The sequence below is a fragment of the Macaca nemestrina genome, chromosome 20 (assembly GCF_043159975.1).
Source record: "Macaca nemestrina isolate mMacNem1 chromosome 20, mMacNem.hap1, whole genome shotgun sequence".
Classification (NCBI taxonomy): domain Eukaryota; kingdom Metazoa; phylum Chordata; class Mammalia; order Primates; family Cercopithecidae; genus Macaca; species Macaca nemestrina.
In genome coordinates, this window is record NC_092144.1 from 6,405,223 (window position 1) to 6,418,416 (window position 13,194).

Here is a 13,194-nt window from a genome sequence, read left to right on the forward strand (position 1 = left end):
AGAGGCTGGAGGGAGAGCAAGTTTGAAAGGGGAATGATATCAGTCTTGGACCTCTTAAGCTTGAGGTGCCCATTGTTGAAAGAATGAACCTGTTTCCCCAGCTGTAAGCAAATAAATGGATTGCAATGAAAAGGCATGCTTTCAACTGTTGTTCCAAAACCTTGGTCCTGGTCTGGAACGGAGGTACAGACTATCTTCTAGTTACTCTATTATTCATTTTTCAAAATGTAATTTAATTTAATTTACTTTTTTTTTTTTTTTTTTTTGAGACGGAGTCTCGCTTTGCCGCCCAGGCTGGAGTGCAGTGGCCGGATCTCAGCTCACTGCAAGCTCCGCCTCCCGGGTTCACGCCATTCTCCTGCCTCAGCCTCCCGAGTAGCTGGGACTACAGGCGCCCGCCACCTCGCCCGGCTAGTTTTTTGTATTTTTTAGTAGAGACGGGGTTTCACCGTGTTCGCCAGGATGGTCTTGATCTCCTGACCTCGTGATCCGCCCGTCTCGGCCTCCCAAAGTGCTGGGATTACAGGCTTGAGCCACCGCACCCGGCCTAATTTACTTTACTTTTATTTTATTTTTTAAGATAGCGTCTTGCTCTGTTGCCCAGGCTGGAGTGCAGTGGCACAATCTCAGCTCACTGCAACCTCCACCTTCCAGGTTCGAGTGATCCTCCTGCCTCAGCCTCTCAATTAGGTGGGATTATAGGCACGCACCATCATGCCCAGCTAATTTTTGTATTTTTAGCAGAGACGGCATTTCACCATGTTGGCCAGGCTGGTCTCGAACTCCTGACTTCGAGTGACCCACCCTCTTTGGCCTCGCATAGTACTGGGATTATAGGTGTCAGCCTCCATGCCTAGCCTCATTTATTTATTCAATAAATTGTATTGGCTGCTATTGCATGCCACCATGTGATGTTCAGGATTCAGAGGTGACTCAACCCTGGGTTCTGACTTCATCTGGAGAGAGCCCAGCACAGGCATCTTCGTTGTCAGGCCTGGGATGGGGAGGGACATCATATTAAGGGAGGCTGCAGTGGGGGGAGAATGAGGACTCTGCTTGGCTGAAGACATTGGGGAAGGCTTCCTGGAAGAAGAGATATTGGAGATGGGCCTTGAAGGATGAGTAGGAGTTCACCACGCAAATAGGAGAGGAACTTTTAGCCCAGACGTCAGTCCTTTATTCATCTCCCCGTATATAATTACTGTAAGAATTGGCAAGAGAAGCTGGAAGGGAGAGTTACGAGGTCTCTGAGGATCAGACAGATACATCACAGCTAACTCTGGCCCAAAGGGTATTCCTTAGGATAACACCAGCTACTGTAACAAACAAGACATTTCAGTGACTTAACATGGTAAAAATTTATTTCTTGTACACAAAACAGTACAATGCATGTGCTTCTAGTTCCAGATTGGGGGGCTTTTCCCCACGGAGTAATTCAGGGACCCAGGCTACTTTCATTTGCAGTTTTGCCATCCCTTAGAGTCTCAGCCTGCAGAAAATAGGAAGAGAGAAGGTATGGAGAAGTAATTTCTCCTCAAATACAGTGCCCTGAAAGTGATGCTTATGACAAATGCTCTTATTCTATTGGCCAGAAGCAGTCACATGACTGCATCCACATGCGAGGAGAGATGGGAAATGCAGTCCTTAGCTGGGCAGCCATTTTCCAGCAGCAATTCCATATTATGGAAGAGAAAGCACGAATTTTGGTGGGTCTTTAGTGGCCTCTGCCCGAGGTAGGCAGAGGAATAGAACTAAGGGCTTGGAGGCAGTAACACTCAGTTTGATTTATGCTCTTGAGTAAACCGTTCTTCTCCCTCCTTGGGTTTCTCTCTCTGAGTGATGAAGATTGAAAACTAGTTAATTTGTGAGGTCTTTTCCAGTTTCAAAAATTGACCGGATGCAGTGGCTCATGCCTGTAATCCCAGCACTTTGGGAGGCCAAGGCAGGCAGATTGCTTGAGGTCAGGAGTTCAAGACCAACTGGTCAACAATGTGAAACCCTGTCTCTACTAAACAGAAAATACAAAAATTAGCTGGGCATGGCGGCGGGCGCCTGTAATGCCAGCTACTGGGGAGGTTGAGGCATGAGAATCACTTGAACCTGGGAGGCAGAGGTTGCAGTGAGCCAAGATCACGCCACTGCACTCCAGCCTGGGTGACAGAGGGAGACTCTGTCTCAAAACAAAAACAGAAACAAAAACAACCAAAAATACAAAAATTGATGGGTCGGTGAATGCTCTTGGGTTTCCGAGCTGGAGCTAAGATGATGATGGTGATGATGATGATGGTGGTGATGGTCATGGTCATGAATACGATTGTGGTAATGATGGTGGTGATGGTTATAATAGTAACGATGATGGTAATGGTGGTGATAATAATGACGATGAGGATGATGATAAGAATGGTAATGACGAGAATGGTGATGGTGATGATTGTGGTGATGATGATATCACTATCATGATGATAATGATAATTTCCAGAACTTGAAATGTCCAGCCCTTTTTTTTTTTTTTTTTTTTTTTCTTTTTTTTTTTGAGACGGAGTCTCGCTCTGTCGCCCAGGCTGGAGTGCAGTGGCCAGATCTCCGCTCACTGCAAGCTCCGCCTCCCGGGTTCGCGCAATTCTCCTGCCTCAGCCTCCCGAGTAGCTGGGACTACAGGCGCCCGCCACCTCGCCCGGCTAGTTTTTTTTTCTATTTTTTAGTAGAGACGGGGTTTCACCGTGTTAGCCAGGATGGTCTTGATCTCCTGACCTCGTGATCCGCCCGTCTCGGCCTCCCAAAGTGCTGGGATTACAGGCTTGAGCCACCGCGCCCGGCTAGCCCTTTTTTTTTTTTTTTTTTGAGACGGAGTCTCGCTCTGTCGCCCAGGCTGGAGTGCAGTGGTGTGATCTCGGCTCACTGCAAGCTCTGCCTCCCGGGTTCACACCATTCTCCTGCCTCAGCCTCCCAAGTAGCTGGGACTACAGGTGCCTGCCGCCACGCCTGGCTAATTTTTTTGCATTTTTAGTAGAGACAGGGTTTCACCGTGTTAGCCAGGATGGTCTCGATCTGCTGACCTCGTGATCTGCCTGCCTCGGCCTCCTAAAGTGCTGGGATTACAGGTGTGAGCCACCTCGCCCGGCCACGTCCAGCTTTTTTTATGCATTATATAATTGAATTACAACAACATGAGACAGTAGGCATAAACCCTTCATGTTGGTTCATTGGTCTTTCTCCTTATGTTACCTATTTATTGCCGGGTAACAAATTATCCCCAAATTTAATTGTATAAAACAACCATTTATTATGCTTATGGATTATCTGGGTCAGGAATTCTGAAATAGCTCATCTAGGCAGTTCCCGTTTGGGGTTTCTTTTTTTTGTTTGTTTTTTTGAGACGGAGTCTCGCTCTGTCACCCAGGCTGGAGTGCAGTGGCGCGATCTCGGCTCACTGCAAGCTCCGCCTCCCGGGTTCACGCCATTCTCCTGCCTCAGCCTCCCGAGTAGCTGGGACTACAGGCGCCCGCCACCTCGCCCGGCTAGTTTTTTGTATTTTTTAGTAGAGACGGGGTTTCACCGTGTTAGCCAGGATGGTCTCGATCTCCCGACCTCGTGATCCGCCCGTCTCGGCCTCCCAAAGTGCTGGGATTACAGGCTTGAGCCACCGCGCCCAGCCCCGTTTGGGGTTTCTAATGAGGTTGCACACAGATGTCGGCTGGGGCTGCAGTCATCTGAAGGCTTTAGCTGGAGGATCTACTTCCTGAATGGCTGGGTCACATAGAGCTTCAGCTCCTCTCCACCTGGGGCTCCCCACAGGACTGATTGAGTGGCCTCACAACATGGTCGCTGGTGAGTGGTCCAAGAGACCAAAGTGGAGCTTCAATATGTTTCATTATTTAGTCTTGAGAACTCACATCTTGTTACTTCCACCCTATTCTTTTTGTGACACATGGCCAGTCTTGGTTCAATGTGAGAGGGGATTACAAAAGGGCATTTTTAACTTATGTATGAATACTAGGAGCTATGGACCATTAGGGGCTGTCTTGGAGGCTGGCAACTACAAACACATTGTCTTAATTACTGTGGATTTATGGTGTCTTGATATTTGGTGGGACTTGTACCCTTTATTTTCCCTCTGTAGGAGTATATTGGCTACTCATGACTGAGGTGTTTTATACAAATCTTAGGATTTGTATGTCAAGTTCAAGGAGAAAACATTCTGGGGTTTTTAATTGTAATTGCATTAAATCTATAGCTCAATTCTTGAGAGAACTGAAGATTTTAAAACTTTAAGTCTTGGGGCTGTGTGCAGTGGCTCATACCTGTAATCTCAGCACTTTGAGAGCCTGTGGTGGGAGAGTCGCTTGAGGCCAGGAGTTGAAGACCAGCCTGGGTGACAGTAGTGACACCCTGTCTCTATAAAAAATCTTTAAAAAAAATTAGCCAGGTATGGTGGTATAGGTCTGTAGTCCCAGCTACTTGGGAGACTGACGCAGGAGGATCTTTTGAGCCCAGGAGGTCAAGGTTACAGTGAACTATGATCGTGCCACTGCACTCTAGCCTTTGTGACAGAGTGATATCCTGTCTCTAAAAATAAATCAATGAATGAATAAATAAAATAAAACAAAACAGCCGGGCGCGGTGGCTCACGCCTGTAATGCCAGCACTTTGGGAGGCTGAGGCGGACGGATCACAAGGTCAGGAGATCGAGACCATGGTGAAACCCCGTCTCTACTAAAAATACAAAAAAATTAGCCGGGCGCGGTGGCGGGCGCCTGTAGTCCCAGCTACTCAGGAGGCTGAAGCAGGAGAATGGCGTGAACTCAGGAGGCGGAGCTTGCAGTGAGCCGAGATCCGGCCACTGCACTCCAGCCTGGGCGACAGAGCGAGACTCTGTCTCAAAACAAAACAAAACAAAACAAATAAATAAATAAATAAAACAAAACATTGAGTCTTGCTAGAAAGGAACTCGTATACATTTCTATTTTGTTTAGGTCACTAGCTTTATATCGGTTTGTTTCACATCTTCTAGACTATGGTCAATAGTATCCTTTTAAAATCAAAGTCTGATTTCTCTATGTGAAATGCTAAATTCTTCATTTTACCATTCAATCAGTTCTAGCAACTGTGGACAGTTGTGCAATCCACACCCTTATCAAAACAGAGCATTTCCACCACTTGCGGCCTCTGTGAGTCAATCTCTACCTTCTCTCTTGCCCCAGAAGCAACCACTGGTTTGATTTCTCTCATCATAGGTTAGTTTTGCTTACTCTAGGATTTCACACGTTATCTTTTTTTAAAAAAAAAAAACAATTTGTGAGTTATTTTTGCTTATGTACTGACACTTAGTACACTTTGTATATTGATTTTGGATTCAGCCACACTGCTAAATAATTTTATTAATTTCAGCAATTTATCTGTATATTCTTTGGGAATTTCTATGTTGATGATTGCTTCTTCTGTAAAAATGACCCCTGTCGGCCGGGCGTGGTGGCTCAAGCCTGTAATCCCAGCACTTTGGGAGGCCGAGACGGGCGGATCACGAGGTCAGCAGATCGAGACCATCCTGGCTAACCCAGTGAAACCCCGTCTCTACTAAAAAATACAAAAAACTAGCTGGGCGAGGTGGCGGGCGCCTGTACTCCCAGCTACTCGGGAGGCTGAGGCAGGAGAATGGCGTAAACCCGGGAGGCGGAGCTTGCAGTGAGCTGAGATCCGGCCACTGCACTCCAGCCTGGGCGACAGAGTGAGACTCCGTCTCAAAAAAAAAAAAAAAAAAAAGACCCCTGTCTTTCTTCCTTTCTTTCTTTCCTTCTTTCTTTCTCTCTCTTCCTTTTTCTTTCTTTCTTTCTTCCTTTTTCTTTCTTGCTCTTCTTTTTTCTTTCTCTCTTTCTCTTTCTTTCTTTCTTCTTTTCTCCTTCCTTCCTTTCTCCTTCCTTCCTTCCTTCCTTCCTTCCTTCCTTCCTTCCTTCCTTCCTTCCTTCCTTCCTTCCTTCTTCTTCTTCTTCTTTCTTTCTTTCTTTCTTTCTTTCTTTCTTTCTTTCTTTCTTTCTTTCTTTCTTTCTTTCTTTCTTTCTTTCTTTCTTTCCCTTTTCCTTCTGTCTTGTCTTGCAGTACACGCTGAGATCTTCAATACAATGTTGAATAGAAATGGTGATGGCAGATTCCCTTGCGTCGTTCTGATTTCAAAGGGAATCTTTTCAACATCTCATTATTAAGTATAGTCTTTCAGTCTAGGTTTTTGGAAGACCTTCTTTATCAGGTTACAGAAGTTCCCTTCCATTTTTACTTTGCCAAGAGATTTTTCCCCCTCTTTCTTTTGATCAGGAATGAATAGTGAGTTGCTACCGCATCTTTCATGTGTCTCTGTTGCAAATGTCTCTTTTTGACAAAGAGAGAACACATCTTGGGTCAGAGCCTTGGGCAAGCAACAGAATCTGCCTAGAATGTAATAACATTGTTTGAACCATTTTTATTCTACAGTTGCTTATTTATTTATTTATTTATTTATTTATTTATTTATTTATTTATTTTGAGACGGGGTCTCATTGTGTTGCCCATGCTGGAGTGCAGTGGCGTGATCATAGCTCACTGCAGCCTCTACCTCCTGGGCTCCAGTGATGCTCCTGCCTCAGCCTCCCAAGTAGCTGGGACTACTGGCCATCACACCAGGCTAATTTTTGAAATTTTTGTAAAGACAGGGTCACTCCACGTTGCTCAGGCTGGTCTCAAACCTCTGACCTCAAAGTGATCCTCTCATCTCGACTTCCCAGAGTGCTGGGATTACAGGTATGAGCCATTACACCCGTCAGACAGTTGCTTCTGTTTGTAGCACATGAGCTTAGTTTTGTAGGAGGATGGAAAGTTCTCTTCTTAAGCATAAAAGAGTTAAAGTTAAAGTTCATGTTCCATATGTAACGGGTTACACAGACTGTGGCAGCAATTGAGAAGATGATACATTCTACACATGGAAGTATGAGAAACAGGGTTACAACAGACACTAAGTATCAAATTAGTTCGCACCCGCGCACACACAGCTATGGCATAATGGTTAGGCACAGGCTTGGAAGTCATGCTGCCTGAGTTTGCATCCCAGCTGTGTGTCTCACCTCAGTTTCCTACTCTGTAAAATGAGGATAATAATATTACTTACCTTGAAGAGTTGCTGGGAGGAGTCCCTGTTATCCCTGTAGCATGCTGAAAATTGAGGGCACGGTGGGTGGAAGCCCATGCTAGCTTCCACTACACACAAGGTAAAGAGAAAAGGCTGTGGTTAAGAAAGCGGGCTTAGCTGGGAGTTGTGGCTCCTACGCGTAATAACCAACGTTTAGTGAGGCTGAGGCAGGAGGACTGCTTGAGGACCAGCCTGGGCAACATAATGAAACTCTTTGTCTCTATAAAAACATTTTTAAAATTAGCTGGGTGTGGTGGCACACACACATCTGTTGTCCTGCCTACTCGGGAGGCTGAGTTGGGAGCATTGATGGGCGTGGTAGCTCATGCCTGTAATCCCTGCACTTTGGGAGGCTGAGGCAGGTGCATTACTTGAGGTCAGGCGTTCAAGACCAGCCTGGACAACATGGTGAAACCCCTGTCTCTACCAAAAAATACAAAAATCAGCTGGACGTGGTGGCACACACCTGTAGTTCCAGCTACTCAGGAGGCTGAGGTGGGAGAATCGCTTGAACCTGGAAGGCGGAAGTTGCTGAGATGGTGCCACCACCCTCCAGCCTGGGTGACAGAGCAAGACTCCATCTCAAAAAGGCATAAACACTCACAGTGTGGTTATGAGAATGGAGTTAATCTGACTGCCTAACCATGCGTAGTAGGCATCCAAGAAATGCAATTTTTTTTTTTCTTTTGAGACAGAGTCTCACTCTTGTTGCTCAGGCTGGAGTGCAGTGGTGCTGTCTCAGCTCACTGCAACCTCCGCCTCCTGGGTTCAAGCGATTCTCCTGCCTCAGCCTCCTGAGTAGCTGGGATTACAGGTGCCTGCCACCATGCCTGGCTTCTTTTTTCTTTTCTTTTTTTTTTTTTGGTATTTTTGTACAGATGGGGTTTCACCATGTTGCCCAGGCTGGTTTTGAACTCCTGACCTCAAGTGATCTGCCTGCCTCAGCCTTCCAAAGTGCTGGGATTACAGGCATGAGTCGCTGCACCCAGCCAAAAAAAAATTGCAAATATTGTTACATTAGAGGCACAGAGTAGGGGTTTGCAGGTATGTCAGAATCACCTAACGGGAGTGTTAATATGCATATTCCCAGGACCCACCTCCATCCATCCAGTTAACAAACATATACCAGGGGCCTCCTCCACACAAGGCACTGTCATAGTTGCTGGGCATTCCAGAAACAGAATGATGGTCCTCCCCTCTTCAAACTGACATTTTATTTGGGTGAGATGAACAATAAACACAAGTGAAGCAAAGCTAAAGGGATAGAAAACGCCAGAGTAGGGGAGTGGGATTTTATTACACTTTAATTAATTTATGTATATATTTATTTTTTGAGATGGGATCTTGCTCTGTTGCCCAGGCTGGAGTGCAGTGGCACGGTCATGGCTCACTGCAGCCTCCACCTCCCAGGCTCAAACAATCCTCCTCTCTCAGCCCCCCAAGTAGCTGGGACTACAGGTATGCACCACCATGCCTGGCTAATTTTTAAATTATTTTTGTAGAGATGGGATCTCATTATGTGGCCCCAGGTTGATTTTGAACACCTGGGCTCAAGTGATTGTCTCACTTCTGCCTCCCAACGTGCTGGGATTACAGGTGTGCACCACCACACCCAGCTGACTTTTTATTTTTTGTGGAGACAGGGTCTCTGCGTGTTGACCAGGCTGGTCTTGAACTCCTGGGCTCATGTCAACCTGGGAGTGTGATTTTAAATAGGGTGGTTAGAGGAGGTCTCATAGAAAATGTGTACTTTGAGGAAAGACGAAGTTAGCAAGGAACTTTCTTTCTTTCTTTTTTTTTTTTTTGAGACGGAGTCTCGCTCTGTCGCCCAGGCTGGAGTGCAGTGGCGTGATCTCGGCTCACTGCAAGCTCCGCCTCCCGGGTTCACGCCATTCTCCTGCCTCAGCCTCCCGAGTAGCTGGGACTACAGGCGCCCACCACCGCGCCTGGCTAATTTTTGTATTTTTAGTAGAGACAGCGTTTCACTGTGTTAGTCAGGATGGTCTCGATCTCCTGACCTCGTGATCTGCCCGTCTCGGCCTCCCAAAGTGCTGGCATTACAGGCGTGAGCCACCGCGCCTGGCCAGCAAGGAACTTTCTTCTGGATGTCAGGGTGTATTTGTTTGCGTGGGTGCCATAACAAAGTACCACAAGCTTGGAGGCTTAAACAGCAGAAATTTATTTTCTCATAATAAATGTCTTGGTCATCTCCCTGTCCTCCTCTCTTCTTCCTTCTCACCCACTCTACCTCCAGCCACATGGGCCTCCTTGCTGTTCCTCCAACATGTTAAGCAAGGTCTTGCCTCAGGACTATTGCATGCACTGTTCTCTTTTCTTGGAATACAGTTTCTTTTGTGTTATGGGTCAAACCGTGTCCCTCAAAATGTATACATTGAAGTCTTAACTCCTAGTACCTCAGAATGTGGCTGTATTTGGATATAGAGTATTTACAGAGGTAGTTAAGTTAGAACGAGGTCATCTGTGTGGGCTAATGCACTATGACTGATGTCCTTATAACAAGAGTAAACCAGGGCACAGGCAGGGCAAGACCACGTCACAGCGCAGAGAGAAGGTGACTGTCTACTGAAACGAGCCCTTAGAGGAATCTACAAATATCCAGTCCTAAAAAGTAGAATCAAGCTGGCCAGGTGCGGTGGCTCACACCTGTAATCCCAGCACTTTGGGAGGCCAAGGCAGGTGGATCACCTGAGATCAGGAGTTCAAGACCAGCCTGACCAACATGGTGAAACCTCATCTCTACTAAAAACACAAAAATAAGCTGGGTGTGATAGTGGGCGCCTATAATCCCAGCTACTCAGGAGTCTGAGGCAGGAGAATTGCTGGAACCTGGGAGGCAGAGGTTGCAGTGAGCTGAGATCGCGCCATTGCACTCCAGCCTGGGGGACAAAGTGAGACTCCGTCTCAAAAACAAAAACAAAAAACTATCCATGAGAACACTTTGTGATGTGCTGTTTTATATCACAGAACTGAACCTGTGTTTTGGTTCAACAAGTTTGAAACACTCTTTTTGTAAAATCTAAGCAGTTACGTTTACAAACCTATTGAGCGTTTATAGGAACATAGAAATATCCAGTCCTAAAAACCAGAAACAAACGGTCTGTGAGAACATCTTGTGATGTGCTGTTTTATATCACAGAATGGGACCTGTGTTTGGATTCGACAAGTTTGAAACACTCTTCTTGTAAAATCTAAGCAGTTATGTTTCTGAACCTATCCAGCCCATAGGAACGTATGAATATCCAGTCCTAAAAACTAGAAACAAGCGATCTGTGCAAACACTTTGTGATGTGTTGTTCCTTTTTTTTTTTTTTTTTGAGACATAGTCTCCCTCAGTGGCCCAGGCTGGAGTGCAGTGGTCGGATCTCTGCTCACTGCAAGCTCCGCCTCCTGGGTTTAAGCCATTCTCCCGCCTCAGCCTCCCGAGTAGCTGGGACTACAGGTGCCCGCCACCTCGCCTGGCTAGTTTTTTGTATTTTTTTTTTTTTTTTTTTTTGAGACGGAGTCTCGCTCTGTCGCCCAGGCTGGAGTGCAGTGGCGCGATCTCAGCTCACTGCAAGCTCCGCCTCCCGGGTTCCCGCCATTCTCCTGCCTCAGCCTCCCGAGTAGCTGGGACTACAGGCGCCCGCCACCTCGCCCGGCTAGTTTTTTGTATTTTTTAGTAGAGACAGGGTTTCACCGTGTTAGCCAGGATGGTCTCGATCTCCTGACCTCGTGATCCGCCCGTCTCGGCCTCCCAAAGTGCTGGGATTACAGGCTTGAGCTACCATGCCTGGCTGTGCTGTTTCATTTCACAGAATGGGACCTGTGCTTTGAAGAAACCAACCCTACCGACACCTTGATCTTGGACTTCTAGTCTCAGAACTATTCCGGACATTTCCTATGAATAGAATTGTACAATACATGGCATTTTGTGATTCGCTTCTTTCACTGAGCATATTTTTAAGGTTCATCCATGTCGTAGTGTGGAACAGTATTTTCTCCTTTTTATGGCTGAGTAATATTCCATTGTGTGGATTTACCTGTACTGGACATTTCATATAAATAGATGCATACAATATGTGGCTTTGGACGATGAATTTTAACCAACTCTCCTGATGAGTCTGCTTTAGGACTCTTGGTCCACACTGACTTCATGGAGAGTGTTGGGGGCCATGGGAGAGCCAAGTCTACAAGCTGCGGGAGGCTGGTGGATGGAAGGCTGGTTAGAATTCTTCAGGATCTGGGGAACTTCAGAGAGTGCTGAACCTGTTGGATGAGCCAATACTTGGCAAATGCAAGAATATGAAGGTTTCTTTCTTTCTTTTTCTTTTTCCAGATACTCAAAAGCCGGGGCCATGTTACATGTGCCCGACCATTTCATTAGTTAATATCTTTTGGTTGCAGGCCATGGCAACCCAATCTAAACTGACTTAAACAAGAAAAGGAATGTTTTGGCTCATGAAATAAAAAAGTTCAGGGATGGCCAGGCATGGTGGCTTCCACCTATAATGTCAGCACTTTAGGAGGCTGAGGCGGGCGGATTCCTCAAGTCCAGGAGTTCAAGACCAGCCTGAGCAATATAGCGAGACCTCATCTATACAAAAAATACAGAAATTAGCTCAGTGTTGCGGCACATGCCTGTAGTCCCAGGTACTTGGGAGGTGGAGGCAGGAGGCCTGATTTTTTGTTTGTTTGTTTGAGACAGGGTCTTGCTTTGTTGCCCGGACTGAAGTGCTGTGGTGCCATTATAGCCCACTGCAGGCTGAAACTCCTGGGCTCAGCGATCCACTCATCACAGCCTCCTGTGTAGTTCAGAATGTTTTTGAGGTCATCCACATTGTTGTATGAATCAGTGCTTCATTCCTTTTTATGGCTGAATACTATTCCATTGTATGGATATACCACATTTGTTTAACCATTAGTGATTCATTTTACGTTTTGTCAATTTTAACTCCATAAAAAAGTGCAGAGCATAGATCTGGATCAGGCACAGCTTAATCTTTATCAGAAGAGAATGCAGTTTCATGGAAGGGGGTCTATGCTTTCATTTCCCCTCCACACCAGTCCCCAAGCCAGGTGGCCTGGGGGGTCAGTTTCTCCCCTGCCCTTTCATCCTCCCCTACCCTCATTTCCCTGTCTCCTCACAGTTCCTGTGCCTTAAGAACATTAGAACCTTCCTGTCCACCTGCTGTGAGAAGTTTGGCCTCAAGCGGAGTGAGCTCTTCGAAGCCTTTGACCTCTTCGACGTGCAGGATTTTGGCAAGGTGAGCTGCCCACTTGAAGCGCAAAGACTGAGTTTCAGTTCATTTCCATTGACGTCTACACTGGGCAAGCTAAGGGCTGTCAGAGGACAGGCAGACAAACCAGACCAGGCCATATACATGGTGCAGATAGCACTGGTTTAGGATATGTGGAACTGAGTTTGAGTCCTCACTCTGACACTTGCTGAATGACCTTAGATACGTGGCTGTGCCTCTCTGAGCCCCCGTTTCTCACCTTAAATATGGGAATATTATCATCCTGCCCTCTGTGAGTGGCTGTGAGGATTAAATAGAAAGATAGAGGGCAGGGCGCGGTGGCTCATGCCTGTAATCCCAGCACTTTGGGAGGCTGAGGTGGGCAGATCACAAGGTCAGGAGATCAAGACCACCCTGGCTAATACAGTTAAACCTTGTCTCTACTAAAAATACAAAAAATTAGCCGGGCATGGTGGTAGGTGCCTGTAGTCCCAGCTACTGGGGAGGCTGAGGCAGGAAAATTGCTTGAACCCAGGAGGCGGAGGTTGAAGGCAGCCGAGATCATGCCACTTCACTCCAGCCTAGGCAACAGAGTGAGACTCCACTTAAAACAAAAAAATAAATAAGGAAGATAGGAGCAAAGGGTGGGGCTCACTTAAGGGAACAATGGTATGGGGAATGGGGAGGTAGAGAATATCCCGAATTAGGTTCCCAAGAGGCGTGGGGTCTAACCTCAGACAGAGCCTTGCAGTTGGAGGCTGTTTTCTGCTCTGGGGGTGTACAAGGGGCTCACTGGGTGGCCAC

At 46.6% G+C, this 13,194-nt stretch overlaps 1 protein-coding gene across 1 annotated transcript in view; it reads left to right on the plus strand.

The window, feature by feature from the left end:
• Nucleotides 1-13,194, plus strand: part of LOC105484575 (vav guanine nucleotide exchange factor 1) — an 84,440-nt gene that overhangs the window by 35,121 nt on the left and 36,125 nt on the right. The window contains exon 2 of the mRNA XM_071087214.1: nucleotides 12,301-12,417. Coding sequence (XP_070943315.1) covers nucleotides 12,301-12,417 — 117 coding nt within the window. The remainder of the gene's footprint in view (nucleotides 1-12,300; nucleotides 12,418-13,194) is intronic.